This window comes from Cyprinodon tularosa, unplaced genomic scaffold, assembly GCF_016077235.1.
Source record: "Cyprinodon tularosa strain WSP-4 unplaced genomic scaffold, ASM1607723v1 ctg263, whole genome shotgun sequence".
Taxonomy (NCBI): Eukaryota; Metazoa; Chordata; class Actinopteri; order Cyprinodontiformes; family Cyprinodontidae; genus Cyprinodon; species Cyprinodon tularosa.
Genome location: NW_024038967.1, coordinates 1,167,674 through 1,190,382, shown reverse-complemented (window position 1 = coordinate 1,190,382; position 22,709 = coordinate 1,167,674). Strand labels below are relative to the sequence as shown.

Sequence of the window (22,709 nt, the reverse complement as noted above, 5' to 3'; positions counted from 1 at the left end):
AAACGTTTGTTTGTTTTTTGTCAAAACATTACTCAAGTAAATTCCCACTTCAAAACTGATGTAGAAATAAGTTTTTAAAAAGTCTTAAATTAGGCATTTTTGTAACCAATTTTAACAAGTAAATACGATGATCTGTTCAGGCAATGAGTATTTCTGCCCTTAAATTAAGAAAAATAGAATTTATGTATGTGAAATAAAATCGAGGAGCAGCTTGTCTTATTTTAAACTTAAATCATAGTATTCCATTTACAAACTGTCTAACTTATCTGCGCAAATCAAGGGGACATATCAAGAACAAAATATTGTTTCTTAGATTCAGATTTTCAGTCATCGTCGTATAACTGGGTGAATGTAACTACTTATTACCCATCTCTATGTGCATTTCCCCAAAAATGTTTACTTTTATTCGATTGTACGCTTTTACTGGACAGATATTATTTCTTTAAAGGAGAAAGGCAGCCAGTTCTTTTCAAATGTTTTGAATCAGACAATGTCTATGGAGCTGAGAGAAAAAAGGAGAAATATGGATTGCATGAATCATGAGCCCAGAATCAGTGATGTCATTTATCCTTTGAAGAGCCTGACTCACGTCTCTAAAGGTCTGTGGCAGGCAGGAGATCATAACAACAAGTTGTTGATTTTTTAAGCTGGTAAATTTAGACCCATATAGATTCCTGGCGAAGGTCTCAGCTGGACTAAATTCCCGGGTGATCTGCCCTCTATCTGCTTTTGTTATTGTGGGCTGTTTCTTTGTGAGGCTTGCAGTCTATCGCTGCTTTGGATGAAGCTGCTGTGACCCATTTTTATAGTCAGAGGTGATCTCATCCCTGGGGATATAGTATCTGGATAAACCGAATTCGGGATTTAAACAGAAAAAAATGCAGAGGATGGAGGAGGGAAGGGAGGGAGGACAGGAAATGTTTAAATCTCTGCTTCAGATTTGTTGAGCTGCTTCTCTGCACCTGTGCTCATCATCTCAGTTTTTCAGGGGAGGAAACAAAGCTGTCATAAAGACATTTCTGCATCATACTTATTTTTAGAATACTCTGTTGTTCAAATTAGTCATGTTTCACAGCCCATATTTTCTAGCTTCTGATTATGATCACAGAATTGTGTGCTAATTTAATCCATTTATAGCCCAATTATCATCAATACAATTCATAAAAGTCATGATTAATATTGATAAATTATAATATAAATAATTATCAATGTATTATTATTAATAATCAATGATAAATAATAATCATGGAGCGGAAATCTGAACAAGTTGATGTGGGGGCTTTAGGAAGGAAAATAATAGGTTTATAGCAGGGGTCTTCAACGTTTTCGAAGCCAAGGACCCCCAAAGTGATTGCGAGATAGAGCGGGGACCCCCTAATTATATATATTGTATGAAATTGTGTTTTATCAAACTGGTCCTATAGTCACTCCATTACATATGGAGTCATGTAACGCAAGTAATTTCTCCCTGGGATTATTAAAGTATTTCTGATTCTGATTCCTGGTTGATGGGACAGGTGTTGTGAATGAAACGGTGCCCAGGTTTGAAAGAGCTCCTGTGTGTCGCTGAATGTGTGCATTGATGACTGAAAGACATCTTCTGCTTTCATTTATCTGTTTACTACAGTGTGCTGAATTCATGTTAATGTGCATTTAAAGACATTTTAATTAGTGCAAAAAAATTGCAGGAGGGAATATTAAAAAAAGTAATCAACCAAGACTTTCGCGACCCCCATGCAGTACCTCCGCGGACCCCCTAGGGGTCGCGGACCCCCTGTTGAAGACCTCTGGTTTATAGGAAGTAATATCTTTAATGTCTGTTTGGAATTATCAGGCTGCTGAAACACCAGTGTCTAAACCAACTGAAAACTAAAGGGGAGATGGGTTAAGGACTCCATTTTTAAAAGTATAAAGCAGTTTTGTTGTCCATTAGTAGTGGTGTCCAAAGTTACTTCACAAATTTCTTGTTTTACCTTTCTTAAAACAGCTCTCCGTCAAGGCTTCTGCACACTGTGGATGTAAAGCAGCTGTGTTGCAACAGGGACACATCCGATATGTGATATGATAAAAAACAAACAAAACAGAGATCATGGCAAAGATACTCTCAAAACCTTTTTTTTTATGAATTTTTTTTACTAAAGTTTCTTTTCTGGATTGAAATTTTTTTTTTTTTTATTTACCAAACATTTTTCTTGCTTTCAACAGCAATGGAACAAAAATCATTCCATGCTAAAAATAATCCAAATGGAAAATATTCCATCTTTTTTGCTTAATGTATGATGAATTTATCTTTATTTGGGTGCAACATTGTACATTGCAAAACACTTGCCAAAGTTTTGTGAACACTTAGCATTTATCAGCAAAGTAACAGTTCATTTTGGACCATTCAGAAATGTCAGATATCTGAGAAGGAAGATCAGAATATTGAGTTATTTCAGTCTTTAACTTCAACTTGTGTGTCATATAATGACAAAAAGCTAATCTGTTAGTCAGTCATTGGTTCTATAGGCAGTCATTGGTGTGACTTTATGTCTTAGTGGGGTGATTAAGTTAGCAAAGGTGGGCCATTGAAAGCTGGAAATAAAAAAGTGCCTTTTATTCTAGATTGTTTGTGGTGTTGCCTTTGGGTTTGTGATGTTAGCAGCTGAAATATTACAGACAAATCAGTGAATCAACCTTATGCAACGAAGGAGTTTTGATTGAAGTAGCCAAGCAAGAACATCTCATGCCTCGTTAAAATGATTGAACATTCTAACATTATGGTGCTCTTTGTTAATTAATTGAATTTACTAACGTAGGAAGCTGAATTTTACATTTGTGAACAGACAATCCAGACTAATGTTGATAAAACTTAAGACTTAACATTTGATTTAAACATGAAATGTTAATTTTTGCTACAAAAGACAAGCCTTGCTTTTAGATGATGTATTTAAAAAGGAAGCTGATTAATGTTTCAATTTTTAGTGGTTATGTGATTTTCAAGCATATAGTAAACATGTTAGAAATCTACTAATGTACTCTATACCTGTAAAGATAAAGATGATGCAAAGATAATCTTTATCTCTTAGCCTCCAGGATCTAAAACACAAGGGATGTGACTGTATATATATATATATATATATATATATATATATATATATATATATATATATATATATATATATATATATATATATATATATATATATATATATATCTTGATCTGTTATATATTATTATGTATGTAATTGATGGTTAAACAAAACAACTCTTTATTAATCTGTAAATTAATCCCTACATGTAAAGAGAGAAGATGCAAGTTTATTAAAACGTATAATTCTCAAGTTTTAGGATATATGAAAGCATCTGTGAAGCGATACTAATGTCTGTCACTAAAACATAAAACCATTACCTAACAATTACACAGGGATCTCTCAGAGAACCAGGCTGTAATTCCAGAGTAAACACAGTCAGATATAGTTAGGACTGAGCCTGATTATCATGTCAAATGTATGCTCGGGCTCTCTGAGACGAAAGGATGAGCTCAGCTCTCAGACTCACACCAAGTTCGACCCACCGAGGTTTGTTAGATCATCAGCATGCAGCTCATGACAGAGTATAACTGCCTCACAGACAGCTCACAGCTCCTGTGGCTGAGAAGCAGCTCTTTGATGTAATAACCAAGTGACAGCGGAGGTGGCGCCACTTCTCTGCAAACGACTTAAGGAAGTAGGTAGCTTTGCAGAGATCATCCAATTCCCCTGCTAAAGGGTTGTGTAGACACAATAGAGAAAAGAGATAAGGCATTAGTGACAGCTTTCAGAATCTATGTCAGCTCTAAAGTGGATCATGCATTTGCTCCCTCTGCACTTCAGGAACCACTGTCCTGTTGCAAACACATCACAGAAACCAGAGCCAAATGTACTTGGAGGCCAAACCACAGCACCTGTTATTTAATAATATACACACCTACATGTAGCAACATATTTGTTCCACTATTTCTCTTTTTTTTTTAATGCCTCAATTTTAGCCTCAATAGTTTTTTAAGTATCAATTGAAGGGGCAATCAGCTAGTCTGGTTTGTACGTTTTGTAATGTGGAACAGCCAAATAAGCTTTAACTGTTGAAACAAGATAAGGAGTTTCAAAGGCCTCTCTACGGGCTTTCGTCCAGCACTCACTCTGATCTGTCTCCTATAGATGTTGTTAGTGCATCTATAAGGATTCAGCTATGTTTAATGTTACAGTTCTTCTGTGGGGAAAGCATACTAATCGCAGCACTGTTTGTGAAGAAGTGAGGATGCAGGTAGTCAAGGCACTGTATCCCCCAATAATAAAGTTATATCATGCTGATGAAGATTCTCAGTCATCCAGGTCATACTCACCCGCCCCCCCAAAAAAAGGTTAAAAAAACAAATCACTGGACTCTGTTTTCTAAGTCTGAAGAAATCCAGAAAGCTTTCTCAATTCAAAATGTGTAGAGTAGCGTTGAACTACAGGCTTATAAAGTGGAAACACTTGTTTGAGGACCAGAATGTTCACATTTTGGAAAAAGAAGACGGGTGGTTTGAAAGAAGTGTGAAGGAAGCCATTTATGTTAAGAGAAAAAAAAAACAACCTTAAACAGAAGGGGTGGTCTCAGGTTCCAGCTCTCAAAAACCTACAACGCAGCGATATAGTTGAATCCCTCCCACTATCATTTCAATCCCCATCGCTATGCAGGAGACCAAAACATCTCGAAAAACTTTGCACCTATGACCTTTAAAGAAATATAAAGAAATCATGCTAAACTGCAATGCATGTTTAAAAAAGACTGCATTTTTTTAAATGTACAGTAAATGAAGGAATTGCATGATTGTCACATTTATATACGAGCCAACATTTTTTTCTTAAATAGGAAAAGTTAATCTGGGTACATGTTATTTTCTTTTTGATACACTTACACTTACAATTTACAAGATTTTTTTTCTTTTTGAGGACTATTTGATTCCACCAAACAAAACCTTCTTTAGTAAATCCTATCTCTGGCCAGTTGCTTGGCAGATCTCTGTAAATTCAAGCAAAAAACTTACTGTAGTTGAGTAAGTATAAGAAGAAAGTCTGTAAAATATGGGGTGGTTATAAACAAAAGACAACAAGGGCCAGTGCCCCTATAGAACTGGTTCTGACCCCTGTTATGAGCCCTACACTAAAACATACCACTAAATCAGTTATTGATGATGATATGAGCTAACAGAAGAAAACATAACTCATTGATCCCATAGACCATTTAGATATTTTGCATTTGCAATTTATTTCTAAGAATTATTAAGAATTACCGGTAAGCTGCGCTCATTTTAAGCTATAGTCATATTAAAATAGAAATATAAACATTAAATTTGTTTAATTGTTGTTGCATGCAAAGCGCATGTTTTATTAACTGAAATAAAAAAGAAATCCAATCCAGATATAACTCTTTGAATGTCTAAAAAAAAAAGGTCTTGAGAGTAATTTTTTTTCCTTTTGTCTCAGATTTTAATTGTTTTTTTTTTTTCAATTTCCAGTAAAAGCAATTTTTTTTTAGTTTTTTATTTTTTATTTTTTACAGATGTTACATGGTCAAATTTTATTCTCAAAATTTGTGTTTGTCAGATTGAGCTGTACGAATTTCATTCTTTTCCAGCTGCCTTTTGTGCTTGAAGTGAAGAGAATGTGATATAATGAATGAAATGTTAAGTCTTAAGTTTTATCAATATTAGTCTGGATTGTCTGTTCACAAATGTAAAATTCAGCTTCCTACCTTAGTAAATGCAATTGATAACCAAAGAGCACAATAATTATACAATGTGAATAAAATCTAAAACATAAGATCTGCAAATAAAATAAAAAAAAGTTTGAAAAAAAAGGTTTTTACCATTAAAATATGTAAAATTAAATCATCTGTTTGATCAGGGATCTGCAACCCTGGTTTTGTGGCTCATTTATACTAAAACACGCGCTTTAACCCTGCTTTTTTTTTTTTTTTTTTTTTTTGAGGAGGTATTTCTTTGGTTGTTTGCCTACATGAAATTATTGTTTTTCTACAAGTTAATTTTACTTTAGGCTTCCATTTGTTGAGTTTGTATTATATTTTTCTTTTTTCATTGATTTATTTTTCATTGCTTTTTGTTCATTTCATCTTCTATCATCCCTTTGGTGTTTTTATAGATTGCTTCACAATCCAAAAATAAAAATCAATGAATTTCCTTAACAACTTAGCTGCAGCTTTCAGTGTAAGTCTTCACTTTATCAGTTTAAGGATTTTAAAGGATGCTTTTAAAACTTTATTTCCACTTGTTCTTTTTAATATTATAAAAATCAACTATTCACTGAAATCCAAAACACTGAAATCCAAAACACAGGATTCAGAGAGTGGTTTGAGGTTTTGCAGGAGGGAACAGCAAGCTGGAGCGACTAAGGGCCGGATCTATCAAAGGTTTGCGTGTATTAAAACGTGAGCTATTTCACTGCGCACGCTAAAAAATGTACAAACTGATCTATCAACAGCGTGCTAAAAGCATTTGGTCTTTAAAACGTGCTAAATAGCGCCTCTGATCCATTTAGTACTTTTTTTTTGCAATGAATATGCAATATGGGGCGTTTACACGCTAAAGTGCGTCTTGTGGGAGGAGAACATGTAAATATATTAATTTAGCACTCGCAAAGTGATTTATCAAACTTGAACGCAATTTTGCTAACGGTATCTGACTCTATATTTAACACGTTTCAAAAGAAGGTGCAAATGGTCTGTATGCGTAATTGCGCACACATGGCAGCGGTTATTGTCGCAAGACGGAGACATGGAAATAAAGCAAGGAGACGCAGACAACGCATTTTTTCACTCCGTGTAAATATTTTTGCAATGAACGAGGAAACGATCATCAAAACTTATCGTCTATCCAGCATTTCCATTCTGGAGCTGTTGGGGGAACTCCGAATGGATTTGGAGCCAGGCACAAGGAGGACCCACGCAATACCAGATATCACAAAACTCCTTGCAACATTGCACTTTTTTGCATCTGGGTCATTCCAGCGTTCGGTTGCAGCGTGAGCTGGGATCTCCCAATCTCGTTTTTTCAGAAGTGCTGTCCGACGGGGTCGGGGTTCTCCCCCTGCGCCTGTGGAGCAACGTGCCAAATGCTGCGGGGATCTCATCCACAGTCACAGGCCAATACAAAACACCTGTTTTTTTTTTTTTTTTTTTTTTTTTTTTTACTGCAGCACATACCACCTTAGGGAATAAAGGTTGCCAATTTATATATATATATATATATATATATATATATATATATATATATATATATATATATATATATATATATATATATATATATATATATATATATATTTACTTATTTATTTATTTTTTTTGATGGGGGTCACTGTAAGATTTAAATTTCTTAATGCACTAGTTTGTACAGACTACAAACTACTTTGCCGCAAACCACAAAACGCGCAAAACCATCATTTAAATAGGGCGTCTCCAACAGTTTTGCACCTTCCACCAGTTACGCAATCACTCTTGTTAAATCACCCGCAAACCATGGTTCAGCCCCTCGCGCAAAATTCCAGTTTGCGAGCGCAAATTACTGCACGCAAAATTGGATCTTGATAAATCCGGCCCTAAGACTTTATCTTTATATTGTTGCAGAATAGTCGTAAAAACAACATAAAGTCTTTACATGAATGTGAATGACTGATACCCTTCCTCCCTGCTGATAGTATCTCTCGTTTTGCTTGTATAGAAAATGAATGAATGACTAACTGCCTGACATTTGATTCTCTCCATTAGGCTACAAAGCTCTCCTCAAGTGTCTGTCAGGAAGATTCTGCAGCAGAGAACTGATTGGTATTATGGGACCCTCTGGAGCAGGGAAATCCACTTTGATGAATATTCTGGCAGGATACAGGTGAGCCTTTAACCTTTATGTTTATACTGATCCTTAAAAAGAATAAACTTTCCTCTAGCTTTGCATTAGCCTGTTTAATTTTACTGTTGTTTTTTTTGTTGTTGTTTTTTTTGTTGGTTTGTTTACATTTCAATGACAGGCTCATTTTTAACTCCAAAAATGGCTTCATGTTTAAAAAAACAGGGAAACTGGAATGAAGGGAACCATCCTGGTGAATGGTCGGCCGAGGGATCTGAGGACCTTCAGGAAGATGTCCTGCTACATCATGCAGGACGACATGCTGCTGCCTCACCTCACTGCAAGGGAAGCCATGATGGTGAAGAAGCTGGAACAAATTACACCAAAATTTTGATGTGAAAAAAGGGGGAAGGATATGAGATGAGTTCTTTTTTGTTGTCGTTTTCCAGGTTTCCGCCCATCTGAAGCTAAACGAGTCTGTGCAGGTCAAAAAAGAACTAGTGAGTCTTAATAACTTAACATAACAATCATATTGGTTATTAGTAATGAATTATACATATGTTGCTATTATTATCTAGCAACATCCAATGTGAAAGATAATTGCACATAATGTTTGAGTCTAAATTTACAAACAGTGTAAGAGCAAATAATCTTCCTTGTTTAACCATTTCTTTGTACTTGCATCCAAGGTGGATGAGATCCTGACAGCTCTGGGTCTTCAGGAATGTGCTCAGACACGCACCAGCGTTCTGTCCGGGGGCCAGTGTAAAAGACTAGCCATCGCTTTAGAGCTGGTTAATAACCCACCTGTCATGTTTTTTGATGAACCCACGAGGTAAAATGCTCCTGAATGGCTTTGAATCCTAACTCTTCCTGTTTAAACTCACCCTAACTAGTCCATCCCTCTTTTTTTAATCCACTGCAGTGGTCTGGACAGTGCGTCGTGCTTCCAGGTCGTTTCACTCATGAAGTCTCTGGCTCAGGGCGGACGGACAATCATCTGCACCATTCATCAGCCCAGTGCCAAGCTCTTTGAGATGTTCGATAAGGTAGGCTGAGTGCTTTTACTGCCAGACACGTCAGATTCTCTATTAGTTGCGGCTTAGACCAGGACACCACAGCCTGGCGTAATTCATTTTATACAGCTGAAGAAGCAATGCAGTCAACATCCAGTTTTGTTTTGCTGGCTATTGATCTATTTTGCAGGGATGCTGTATGTCAGGAGGTTTACTGACTTTGTATATATGTTGTTCAACCTCCAGCTGTACATCCTTAGTCAGGGTCAGTGCATTTACAAGGGGACAGTCCCTTATCTCATCCCTTATCTGAAGAACCTGGGCCTTCACTGTCCAACATATCACAATCCTGCTGATTTCAGTAAGTCAAGCAATTCCTCTAAGGCACAGGTGGCTTATGTAGAGATGTTGCTGCTGTTTACTTGTTTAAAATAACGTCAAATTTCTGCTCCCAGTCATTGAGGTGGCATCAGGAGAGTATGGGGACTTGAACCCAGTGCTGTTTGAGGCAGTCCAGGGTGGACTCTGTTCAGAGGAGGGCAAGAAGAACTCCAAAGACAAAAGTGACGCATCCTGTCCCTCTGAGTGTCATGGTGTAAGTAAAACACAATGCTGGACCTTTTGTTTTCTTTGTTATTTTAATGTATAAATTTGGTTGAAATGTGTATGTATGGTACAAATTAAATGATATGCCATTCACACATTTTTTTGGAGCTGCACAGTAATAATAACTGAATATTGTGATCAAGTTGGATCAACACTCCCTAAACTGCCTGGCTGTGCACCTCATACACTTGTCTTGTAATGTATTTGGGGAATACGTATAACAGGTGTGGTGAGAAAAGAAGTTCTGTTCTTGTTTAGGGTCATCTTGTCTGCAAGAAAGAGGCAATATCAAAAAGATGGCTGAAAATTGCAATATATCACTTCCTGCATTTGCCGGATCTTTATTTTAAAGAAACACAAAAGTAAGAAAATAAGTGAATGCAGTTAAATGCAGTTAAGAGCACGTTTCCTTTGGGGAAAAAATCCAGATAAGTCATGGTTATGATAACAGTAAATAGGTAATAAATTAAACTTCCATTTTAACCCTCAGTTATGTTTAAGCAGTATCTTCAGCAGAAAGTCCTATTTGAAAGTGCTGTTACTTAGATCATCTAAAGCAGGGGTGCTCAAGTCCAGTCCTCAAGAGCTACTATCCTGCAACTTTTTGATGAAACCATTTTTAACACACCTGAATCAAATGAGTGGCTCGTTACCACACCTCTGCTGAGCTAAATGAGGGGAGGCTTTAGATTCAGGTGTGCTAGAGAAGAGAAGCATCTAAAAGTTACAGGATGGTAGCTCTTCAGGACTGGACTTGAGCACCCCTGATCTAAAGAGACCGGCTTCATGAGTCCAAACATCTTTGTGTCTCTTAAATGTTTTACTCAGATTTAAACCTTCACATGCATATAACAAGTATTTCCAAAAAAGTAAAAAAAACGAACAAAAAAAAAAACAATCCACTGGACTGTATTCCCAAATCTGAAAACATTTCGCTTCCGATCCAGGAAGCTTTTTGAATTTAAATTGTCAGAAACAGCCTTGCGTTTGAGGCTTTATAGAGTGGACTAAAAACAAAGACTTGTTTTGGCTTAGAGCTCAGATTTTAACTTTTGTTTTTGGTCTACTTTATAAAGCCTCAAACCCATTACTATTACTCATCCCTATTTCTGACAGCATATGCTGTTCTTACAGGACACAGGATCCTAGTAATTGAGCTGAGGAATGGACGCTTCTCTGTGTCACATTTCTCAGATTCAAGCCAATAAAAAGATTCAAAAAGCCAAACAAGTGTGAACATCAGTCAAGCTTTTGAGCTTCTGTGCCAAAAAGAAGAACCAAAGGGGCTGGAAAGCCATGAAGAGGGGACCAGTTTGCTACAGGTCAAGTGAAAAATATCTGTGAATGCTAAACCTTTATTGGCATTAGTCTAAGGAAAATCAAAAATAGGTGAAAGAGGTGACAATTACTATACTCGTAGTGGAATTTTTAAATAACGTATGGCAGTTTTCGTACAAAGCTTAGTTGTTGGGAAGCATTGCTTTTAGTTCTCTGTAAAGGGTAGAAAATGAGATGAACAGTGAGTCACCATGGTAGCTTGAGGACAATGCCAGGCTCTAATACTACCCCGCTAATAAACATTCTAACCAAAGATTAGCATTAGTATAGTAGAGAACGAGAGCAGTTGAGCTCAATGAGTCCATGTTAAACTAACCTTCTTTTTATGCAAAAAGTGATTCTGGTGATTCTAGATGCTTCCATTATGGCTTGAACCTCAGCAGTAACTGGGTTATTCACCCACATGCTTACTACAGTAACTATGCTTGATGTGAGGGTAACAGTCTGGGTCAGGAAGGAAAAAACCTGAACTCAGTCGGGTTTTTTCAAGAAAATAACAACCTCAAATCTGCATGAAGCCGATTTTAAACCTTTAAGCTTATCAAAACTTTAAACCCTGTTTAAAGTTTGGGGATTTTATCTTAAAGCAGGATTGGGACAGCAACAAGAAAAGTGTTTCAAATCTGGCAACAAACAATTGATGAGTTCTCAGCTGATGGATACTTGTCATAATAATGGTGAAAGTTTTAGTATTTAAATATAAGCCAACATCCATGACTGACTTTGAGTTAATAACAGAGGATTTATGATACATATTTTAATAAAAAAAGCAAGTTTTTGGTTTCATGTTTCAACCTATTTGAAATAAAAATGGTTCAATAAATTAATTAAAAGCCTAAAATTGAAATAACTTCAGGACAGTAACTAACTTGATTTCATGCATAAAAACTTTTTTCCACAGGATACTGGAACCCTGGAGAAGCATAGCTTTGCAACCAGTACATTCACACAGTTCTGCATCCTCTTCAAAAGAACCTTCATCACGATATGCAGAGACACGGTAACAATCAGAAATTTCACATTTATTCTTGCTGTTTTGCAAAATCCTTTGGAACCTGTTATCGTTTTCAAACATATTTCAATTAAAGTCTCAAAATGTTGTATTTTTTGTTTTAAAGGTGCTGACCCACCTCAGAGTTATGTCTCACTTGTTCATCGGGGTGCTTATTGGCCTGCTTTATCTTAAAATTGGAAATGATGCCAGCAAAGTCTTCAACAACACAGGCTTCCTCTTCTTCTCCATGCTGTTCCTCATGTTTGCTGCCCTGATGCCCACAGTGCTAACCTGTAAGACACAGTGCATCATCAGAGACTGGAAACATTGATCTGGTGAGTGTTTCTTTCTGACTGAGGTGGAAAATCTTTTAACTGAGCTGTTGTTCCACAGTTCCTCTGGAGATGTCTGTCTTTTTGAGGGAACATCTCAACTACTGGTATAGCCTTAAGGCGTATTACCTGGCCAAAACTATGGCTGACATACCGTTCCAGGTAAGGTTGGATTTCACTTTCAAAAAGTAAGACTTACATGTATTATTAAAAGTTAACAAGACTGAAAGTATGTCTCCTTCCCAGGTGATTTGTCCCATAATGTACTGTAGTATAGTGTACTGGATGACTGAACAACCTCCAGAGGCAGGTCGCTACCTCCTCTTCATGGCCTTGTCAACATCCACAGCCTTGGTAGCCCAGTCCCTGGGGCTGCTCATAGGTGCTGCATCTACATCTCTGCAGGTAAACCATTCTACACGGGTACTGGTCATTTTGCCTCATTAAATTCTTTATTTTGTCTGCCCCCCATGTGTCATAAGAGTTAATCCAAATACATTGAATTACCTGCAAGTGTTTAATATTATTATCTGTCATGTTGGGTCTAAGGAGCTCAACCCAAATGCAGAACACCACGGAGACAGAATAAAAGTTAACAACTGTTTATTGAGAATAAACACAAGTTATTTTGCACTGATACTGGAATGGGTCCGGGACTGGAATCACAGGGCTCTCTGCAGAGAGGGACAGTTTGATTAGCCAAGTAGCAGAGGAGTCTTGACAGAGCTGGTAATTGATCTGTACCTGATGGTAGTTCAGACTGAGCGTTGGAGAGAGGGAACCAGAAGGATCCAGAGACTGAGGGTTCAGCAGAGGGTTTAGCAGCGGCAGGGCTTGACTTCAGACTTGAGAGGTTCAGACCTTGAGTTGATCTCCTAGTTCTCTCCTGAGAACTAGCTTGCAGATTAAGTCTGTTGATCTTCAGGTTTGGCTTCACAGAGCAGGCAGGGAGTTCTTTGAATGTGAGCTCCTCCAGAGCTCCTGAGTCAATAAGGTCTTCCTAGGAAGGCAGAGAGGACAAAGGCAGGTTAGAATCAGGTTGGCTTTCTAAGCAGTCAGAGATTCAGGCAACAGATTTGGCTCAGGCTTGCTAACCATAACTGTTTAACACTCTGGCACTGAAGGGAAGTTCAGCCGCTGCTTATAAAGCTGGTCTCCTGATGAGATGATCAGCCGCAGGTGTGCTGGTGGCTACAGCTCAGGAGACCCAGGGACGCCCTCTGCTGGAGAAAGGTGGCAGATCTCCAGATCCTAACATTATCCAAATATTTAACTACAATGAATCAAACTGCAGTTAATTGCATGAGCGCAAAAATAAAATGGTAAAATCTATGTGCAATATGTTGATTTCAGCTGAAGTATATACTCGCTCTAATCTTTCTGGTGTAGATTGCTTGCCATACTATCTCCTATCCCCACAGTGGTGGTGTGTAACCGTGCTATGAAATACATTTAAGAAGCCTGCAAATAAAACTGCATGGACCTGAACTAAAATTCTTCTAATCTAAGGTTGCTCTATGCAGACACTCTGTCTGCACTGATGAAAAAAAAAAAACAGAGATGTCATTAAAGTTAATTAAAGAAATTATAAGTTACTTTTTAACCTCTTAAACAAATGAAGCCCCCATCTCCATACATATGCATGTCATGATGGGTTGATGAGAGGCCCAAGATGCAGAACACCACAGAGACAGAAGAAAAGTTTAACAGGTTTATTGTTTCACAAAGCACATGGAAATAACACTGGCACTGGTTCAGGCCTGGGGGGCAGGTTCACTGGAGTCTGTGTGGGAGACAGTTCAGTTAGCGTTGGATCAGTTGAGTTTGAGTTTAAGGTTTTCAGGTTTGTACCTTGAGGAGTCCTGGTAAAGCCTTGAGGGAGGAACTGTTGGGTCCAAAGATTGTTTTGTTCAGCAGAGTCCGAATACTGCTTCAGCGTCTTACTTCTAGCATGAAGGCAGACCTTGGTTCTGAGTTTCCAGCTCTTAGTCCAGAGCTGCATGAGAATCCAGAGATGAGTCTTCAGGTTTGGCTCAGAGGGCAGGCTCGGCAGGTTAAGCTCTTCCAGAGCTTCACAGGAGAAAAACAGGTTTCCTGAAAGCAGAGACAAAGGGTTAGAATCCAATCTGGATTCAATGGCAACAAGGTTCTCAGAAGATACTAGGCTTAGGTGCTAACCGACTGGATTTAACACTGCGGCATCGAGGCAAGGTCTGAAGACAGCTTATATACTGTGGATCCTCTGATGATGAGATGCGCCTCAGGTGTGTTGAAGGCTCAGCTCAGGAGGATCCATGGCGGACTCTGCTGGAGAGAGATGGAACTTCTCCAGCTCCCAACAATGCAATACAAATAAAAAGGAGATATAAAGGTCAATATAGATAAGAGGAAAACTGTAAATTTCAAAGCAACACAGCATTACATTTGACTCAAGTTTTAGCTAATTTTGTGCTATACTAAATGTTTTTTTCACTTTATATATATATATATATATATATATATATATATATATATATATATATATATATATATATATATATATATATATATATATATATATATATATATATATATATATATACATATATGTTCTGTGATGTAAATTGTATTTACTTATTTCATTGCAGTGTTTTTAAGGTGAACCTGAGTGTCTTAAGTAACTTGAGGTTTGGATCCGTCATTAAATGAGTCATGTGACGTACAGTGGCCACACGAGAGCTAATTAAGCTTAAAGTTATGCTTTGCCAACAAAGCAGATGTGACCCATACCTGATCATACATATTTCTGGTTCTCTGGTGTAGGATTTAATCTAGAGAGTGCATGTTGCGATAGTGCAGTGTTGACAGTTCTTTTAGGAATGCAAAACCTGGACGTTATATGTCTGGTACCCCTAGTGGCTAAAAGTTACATAGTGTTGCCTTAAAGTACTGTATATATCTATGTTCTCTGCTCAAGGCCTCAATTTTAAATGTCTAATAGCTTTCTTTTAATTGTATGCTTTTGTTTTTGTTTAACAGGTAGCAACCTTTGTTGGTCCAGTCACAGCCATTCCTGTTCTTCTCTTCTCTGGTTTTTTTGTCAACTTTGACACAATTCCTAAATACCTTCAGTGGAGTTCTTATGTGTCCTATGTCAGGTATTGTCTCTATGATCTACTTTCCTTCTTTTAATGAGGTTTTTCAAATGTGGATCTTTTCATAGTCATCGACTAAATTGTGTAATTTCAGATATGGCTTTGAGGGGGTGATACTCTCCATCTATGGCATGAACCGGTCTGAACTTCAATGTCCGGATGTTATGATGTGTAAATTTCAAAAGCCGGAGGAGGTTCTGCAGCTTCTGGACGTAGAGGACGCAAAGCTTTATGTTGACTTCATGGTGCTGGGGGTCTTTTTCCTGATCCTCAGACTGGCCACCTACCTAGTTCTCCGCTACAAAGTCAAGTCAGAGCGTTAAGATGTCACAGGGATGCTGATGCATATCTGGACAGTGTGATGAAACATATAGTCCTCATTTTACCTACGCTACATCACCTTCACATAGACTAAAAGACAAAAAAAATGCATACAATCCTCTGAAAACTGCTGCACCATTACCCAAACTGTACAGTTAAGGATGGAAGATGTTTAGACTGTGAGATATTTCTCTATATCCTGATGTAGTGACGAGGTCATGATCTTTCTAAGCTTACCTTCACCCACCCAAAAATAACCTAATAGAAAGGATGCCCAACAATTTACTAAAAGCATGTGTTAGTAATGCAAGAAAGTAGAATTTTTTGGCATATTTTGGCATCAAGGTGACGTGTTTAAGAAGCTAAAGCTTCAAGGAAATAGAAGTACATGCTAACCCTCCTGGGACAGTGACCAGTTTTAATTCAGTGCCTAAAAGGTAACTCAGTCCAGTTCCTAGTCATTCTGACTGATATTTTATCAATTAAGTTGATCACTCAGCATAAGGGGGTTGAAAATGTAACTCTCTCATTTCCATCACAAGATTGGAAACTTTTTAGAGGAGAAAATATTTACAAACTTCTACTTCTCTTTCGGGACAATCTTTTCAGATACCTGTACAAGGACACTAAACATGCAAACTTCCGACTGCCATTGGACGACTTGCATCTGCTTTTGGGTGTAGATCATTTTCGCAGGCCCTCTGCCATACCACAGATGACGGTGGAACATTTTGGCGCCAATGAAACATTTGTGAAATGCTTGTCGTATGTAACAAACTGATAATGATTCGACCTGGAAGCAGCCTTGAGAGTTCCTACTTCTTTCTTGTTGTTAATTTTGAAAGCATGGACTGAGCTGGGAACCAACTATGAAAGAAGGTTTTCTGACCAAATTCAATGGGCTGAATGAACAACGCTTTAAACAAAGTGCAATAGCTTAAACTATGGGTAAGGACACGCCGTTAGTCCATTTGTTCGCACTTTTGACATCTCCCTTCTTTAAAATGCTTGTTTCCACTCGTTGTATGCCTCTCTTACCCTATATTGAGAAAAAAATAACCTCCTGCGACCTTTCTTCATCTTTCCTTATGCTTTCCTGATAAATGAAAAAAAAAAGTGTGTTGTTGAAAAAACAATGCTAGATACTTGAAATGCTGGCTGGGCATTTTTTGTGCCTCTAAACTAGAGTGATTTCAGTTTACTCTGTTTTTCGTTGGAAATATGTCCTATGTCTACGTACCTATGGTATGGAGGTTGTCACATACAAACATACACATGCACACACATGCACACACAAATACTGACACTCACAAACATATTACATTGTTTAAAAGAGCCTCTCCTTGTCACACTGCAATGCAAATATTTTCCAATAAACTTGCTATGAAATATTTCTTACTTAAACTATGCTACTTAGTAATACTTATAATGATGCATAACATAACGTGAGCATATAATCAGTGATTGTACAGTGAATATATGTCATGCTGTAAACAAATGTACATTGGCACTGTTTATTCTGTTTATTAATTTGTATTTTATGTGTATGTATTTGAGGAAAGTGCTGCTTGAAAGTGGGAGGACAACTGAATGTTTTAGGAATGAACTCTCCAAAAATAGTTTCCGAGGTTAGCCCTGGTTATTTCCTTTGCTCTCTTAAAGTGTTTTGCTGATTAAAGAGATTTTAGTTTTAAAATATCTGCTATCAAATGTGCACAGGTGTAAAAATATGGAAATGTAAGGGATGGGAGGGAGTTGCAAGCTAACATATAAATCCTTGTGAGTTGCCAGGATAAGAAATGGCCGTTGAATCGGCAACCAAATGTACTGATTAGGGATGTCCCAGTCAGGACTTTTAGTGCAATGAGACTTATTTTTAAGAGTAGGCAGTTGCAGAAACAAAATCCCAGCCTGATATCTTAGATGCTGCATGAATATCTTTGAGAAAAGGGGAGAAATATTACCCACTCACCAATGACTTACCAAACACTATATTACCTGTTTTTCTTCACAGTAACAGATAATCCAAATTTTTGTTTGTTGCATATTTACTTTGTTTTGACACAACTTGCAGATACTTAGGCTTGTAACATATTTCATTGTAGTTTTAGTTCATTTTTTGTAAGGATAAAAGTTAAAGAAAATTATATGGCTTCATTAACATTGTCTTTTGCTTTGAGCATTCTAAAATTTAGCTAAGACTAATATCCGTTTGGGGATTAAGGTGATTTTATTTTAACACCAGTAACATCCTGGAGTCTTGAGCACCCAATTTTGTAATGTAACAGATTTGCTGTTCCAAGTCAGATATCTGTTTCTTAAGATATATCTGATTTAAAAGGGATTGCAACTAACAACATCTTGCTGCTGGCAATATTTTGCTGCAGAATTTACTAAACGATAGGCCAAATCCAAAGTAACTGTTTGTTTTGATAGAACTCGTTGATCAATTCCATTCACAATATGTTTTTAGGTTTCCCCTGCATCTTAAACTTATGATTTTGCTTTGAAAAAGTAATTAAAAAGGTTAAGCAAGTTGTGCAAATGTAAAAGTTGCTTCTTAAAGGTGCAGCTTACATAAAATACCTAACTACAGCATTATGAGGTATCAGGAGTCAAGCTCAGCCAGGGCTGTAGCAAAAAAAAAAAAAAAAAAAGAACAGGAACAGGAAAACCAATATTTGAAACTAGATCAGGACATCCCTTCAATCAATATGTAGCTGAGACTGTCAGCATTAACAGGGAGGTAGCTGAATGAAATAGGAGACACATAGAGGGAGAAAGATACAGCAGCATGTTTGTTTCTATCATGACAGCAATAGTTAACATTGTGATGTTCTTAGATTAATACCTCCCCCTGCTGTTACTTTAGTCACTTTAGAAGTCTTATCTTCCTGTTGGTTTTATTATGTGCAATAATCATCCAAAGGTATTTTGAACTTGAAGAAAAGGGAACTGTGACAATTCCATCACAAGCATGTTGCATTTTCTTGTTTGTTCTGTTTTGTTCTCCTCATTAATATATTGTTACGTCTTTGTCAAAAGTTGCTTGAAATAAGGCCGATGGGGCTTATAAACACACCCTGCCAGGATACCTGACCATGTCTTCAAAATATTTTTCAATTTGATAAAAGGCTCTTTATAAAGCCATCCATAATTAGTTAACATTTAAATATTTTAAAACATTCCCCCTTTGTGATTTCAAAGGGGGAATAATTATCCTGTTGGTGCAAACGTTTGGCATTTGCAATAAGCTCTACATGGCAGGTTGCTTGACAAAAGTCCTTACTAAGTGTGGTTTGGGCGAAGCAGATGCTAATTTTTTTTTTTATTTACCAAACCCAGGCTTCAATTATGCAGGTAATGCAGCAAACCATAATTCCTTTAGGTCTGTTGTTTCTCTTCTTTAAGATTGAGACCCAGTTCAGCATCTTTTGACATTTTTATTATGATGCCACAATTAAATGCACTCGTTCATGCATGCTAAGTAAAATATTCAGGCTACTTCTACAAAATGCTTGACAAGGCAAAGGGTCCTACTGAGGCTTATTTTCATGCATTGCTCTTTGAACATTTCTCTTTTGTTTTTGCTCTAATGAAGAATATCATCTACAACTTAATTTAATCTTTTGTCAACAATCGCAAGTTCTGTATACTGAATGCTGTTCCAAGGATTATAATAAAGATAATTTATAACCTTTGCCCTTGCTGTTTTAGATGATTTACATCAAAAGTGGTTCCTTACAATATCCTACACTGAAAGCCACTAACAACAAATGATTGTTCGACTTGACTTTTCAAGGCGACCTTTCATATATTCGCACTGGAGGCCTTTGAAAGGGAAAAATAGAGTGGTGCTTGTTAAGCTGCAGAATAGCTTCATTGTGTAAGTATATATGAGATCATTAATTGCAGGCTTGAAAAATCTGGTGTAATGAGAGAAACTCGAGAGCTTCCACAAATGCATGTAATGAGCTTATTCAGGGAAGGGAACTCATTTAGTCATATTCATTGTTGTCTTTGCTTATAGAAAATATTGTTTTCTCTGCACTCAGGGAAACTTTAATATTGTTTATTAGCTGTTTCTTTAATTGTGTATGTATGGTGTGAACTTGTTCTATTTTTTTGCAGCATGTTTTTAAATTTAAATGAAAGTAAAAAGTTTTCCAGAAATTAAACTTTGTAAAAGTTCCTAATCCAAAAATTGCTTCAATAGTCACTTTGCAGTTTTCTCAGATTTTTTTTTTTAAACCTTTTCCATATGTCATTATTTCAATTTTTTCTTTTTTTTTTTTAGATAGATTTTTTCAAATTGCTTTTTTTTTTCAAGTTGTTTTTTACAGATCATATCTCCTCACTTGGTGGGGCTTCCTTCGGAGTGAGGGGCAGAGATACATTCCTCTTGGTCCGCTTGGGACTGTTTTCTTTGGGCTTCAAGTGAAGAAAATGTGAACACAATTTGAAAAGAACTCAAATGGTAAAAACTGAATCTGTAAAAGAGAAATTTTAAATAATTACATTAGAAAATATAACATTGAAAGACAGAAAGAAAACAGCAAAGTTAATTTCAAATTTCCGTTTACAAAACATGTTCTTTGCTTGAAACAACAATGGAACAAATGTAATTGTGCTTTTGTTTCTTTAGCTTCACATTCAGAGCAGGTTTTGTAAAACATCCTCAGATTTTACACAAAGACTGTAATTGGTTTCACACTTATAGTTTAATTTTATTCATTTATCTATTCATTTATTTTAGACAAATAGGTAGCTCTGCAAGTTCTCACATCTTATCACACAGATGCTTCCTTCCATAATAGATGGCCATGCATTCTGGAATAAATTCTCCTTGATATAAGCCCTGCAGCTCCTCACTGGCCTAGTTTTTTTAAGCACTGAAACGATCAAAGTATATTTTTAAGGACAATGTCAAAATGTCAAAATTAGAAAATAGTCCAATAAAATTACTGTCTAATAAAGCAAAACGTCACATTCCATTAGTAAACAGTTTTTCTAGTATAAACTAAGCTTCTGTAGCAAACACCCATAAAACATAGAATAAACAACACAAAACAAGCTGATAATTTAGAAATTAACACTTGATATATTGTTTTAAGACTGTCAACAACTAAACATCTGAGAAGCTTCGTTTTTTGTATTCAGTCCCCTTTACTCTCATACCCTTAATCTCAATTGGCTTCAGAAATCACCTTATTGTGATCAGCCTTCATGTAATTTAATCTCGGTATAAATGCAGTGTGAAGGCCTCAGAGGTTTGTTAGAGAACATTAATGAACAAAAAAAAAAGTTATGAAAACCAAGGAACATAGCAGACATCTCAGGGTTAAAATTGAATACACAGCATAGCAGATCTAAGTTATAAAAGACTACATTTAACTATGAAAGGTAAATTTGACTCCAAAAATAAACAGTTCATACTATATGGAAGAAGGAGCTTTTGTCAGGTAAGATCAAAATTAAATCATATTTTTTCGATAAAAGTCATATGTGGTTAGAATCTAGCACCTATTGTCACCTTAAATATTGTGTGGTGATATGGGAATACTGCTCTTCAGGAGAGAAAGGAAAGCTGATCATAGTTGAGGGGAAGAGTATTTAGGAAAATCCTTGGAAATAAAAAAGGCTGAGCAGAGTTTTTTTCTAGCAGAGAATTGACTCAGAACAGATTCAGTGAAACTTTATAAATCAAAGCATATTGGTTAGTTAGGAGGAACTAGTCAAGCCTAAAGCAAAGACTGGAAAGACTGGAAGACTGCTGTTCACATATGTGCTCCATCCAATCTGCATGAGCTCGAATTACTTTGCAAAAGAAAAATCTTTTTTAGATGTGTAAACTTTGTGCATACAGTAAAAACCAATGGTGATGCATTGGTCTAGAACAGGGGTCACCAACCTTTTTAAGGATGAGGGCCACTTCAAGGATACTGAGTCATAGGAAGGGCTACCAATACTGACCCCAGAACTGCAAGGGTCAGCGTTCACCTAACCTTAATTTTTTCTTTTATTTTCTCATTTTATTTTAGACGTTGTCATTTTGAAATGTTCTAATAATTAAAACGAAGAGCAACAGAATAAAATACATTTCAAACTCTGCCCACTGATGAGTTGTTCTTTTTTTAGAAGATGCTGAGGGCATCCCGTGTGGTCCCTGAGGGCTCTTTGAGGCCCGCGGGCATCACGTTGGTGACCCCTAGTCTAAAGCAAGAGTTCTCAAGTCCAGTCCTCAAGAGATACCATCCTGTAACTTTAAGATGCATCTCTTCTCCAACACACCTGAATCTACAGGCTTAACCCCCTCATTTAGCCGAGCAGAGGCATAGTAATGAGCCACTCATTTGATTCAGTTGTGTTAAAAATGGGGTGCATCAAAAAGCTGCAGGATAGTGGCTCTTGAGGACTGGAATTGGGCACCCCTGGTCTAGAACACATTTGAAAACTCAAGGCCTATGGACTGAATCCAGCCTGCAGTTCATGTGACCCTCAAGAGCTTAAAAAGGCTTCTTTTAAGTGTTCACAGTGGCTAAAAATCCACTCGGTGTACACAAAATTGCAATAACAGTTGTCTAAGTCTAAGTAAAGTTATGAAACCAGAGCGGTGTCTTCTTTTAAATGAAATGATTAAATCAAAAGTTTAATTTAGAGCTGCAACCATCCATTTTTCCAGACTTGATAATGTCACAGTAGCCTGACATAAAAATGAGTATGACAACCCTGTATGGAGTTAGAAGAGTCACATAATTCAAAAACTCACATGTGATCCGCACATGCACATGACAACTGTTTTAATTACCTGTATTAATTGTATTAATGGATTTATAAACAGCCTAATTTGGTACGTATGTACATAGGCTATGAATTGTGTTTTATAAAAATTTTTTTAAAGAAACAAACTAGTTCTAAAATAAAAGTACAGGTAATGGTCTAAAAATAAGACTGATTAAAAAAAATTAAAGATAGTCTACGTTGTGACTGAGTACAAAATTACAGTTACATGTTTACCTCAATTTATTTAAAAAATTACTTTCAAAAACTAATCTAAATAAAATAAATAAACAATCATGTAGTTAAGGGGGTACTTTGGTGAAA

The 22,709-nt window shown here is 36.7% G+C and overlaps 1 protein-coding gene across 1 annotated transcript in view; it reads left to right on the top strand.

Moving 5' to 3' along the window:
• The window catches only part of abcg4a (ATP-binding cassette, sub-family G (WHITE), member 4a), a 37,959-nt gene extending 19,667 nt beyond the window's left edge, over positions 1–18,292 (top strand). The window contains exons 3-15 of the mRNA XM_038289129.1: positions 7,789–7,906; positions 8,090–8,222; positions 8,314–8,364; positions 8,554–8,699; positions 8,790–8,913; positions 9,127–9,241; positions 9,336–9,475; positions 11,726–11,824; positions 11,943–12,111; positions 12,212–12,312; positions 12,397–12,555; positions 15,169–15,287; positions 15,379–18,292. Of these exons, the coding sequence (XP_038145057.1) occupies positions 7,789–7,906; positions 8,090–8,222; positions 8,314–8,364; positions 8,554–8,699; positions 8,790–8,913; positions 9,127–9,241; positions 9,336–9,475; positions 11,726–11,824; positions 11,943–12,111; positions 12,212–12,312; positions 12,397–12,555; positions 15,169–15,287; positions 15,379–15,607 (1,703 nt within the window). The 3' untranslated portion in view covers positions 15,608–18,292. The remainder of the gene's footprint in view (positions 1–7,788; positions 7,907–8,089; positions 8,223–8,313; positions 8,365–8,553; positions 8,700–8,789; positions 8,914–9,126; positions 9,242–9,335; positions 9,476–11,725; positions 11,825–11,942; positions 12,112–12,211; positions 12,313–12,396; positions 12,556–15,168; positions 15,288–15,378) is intronic.
• Positions 18,293–22,709: the final 4,417 nt, after the last annotated feature.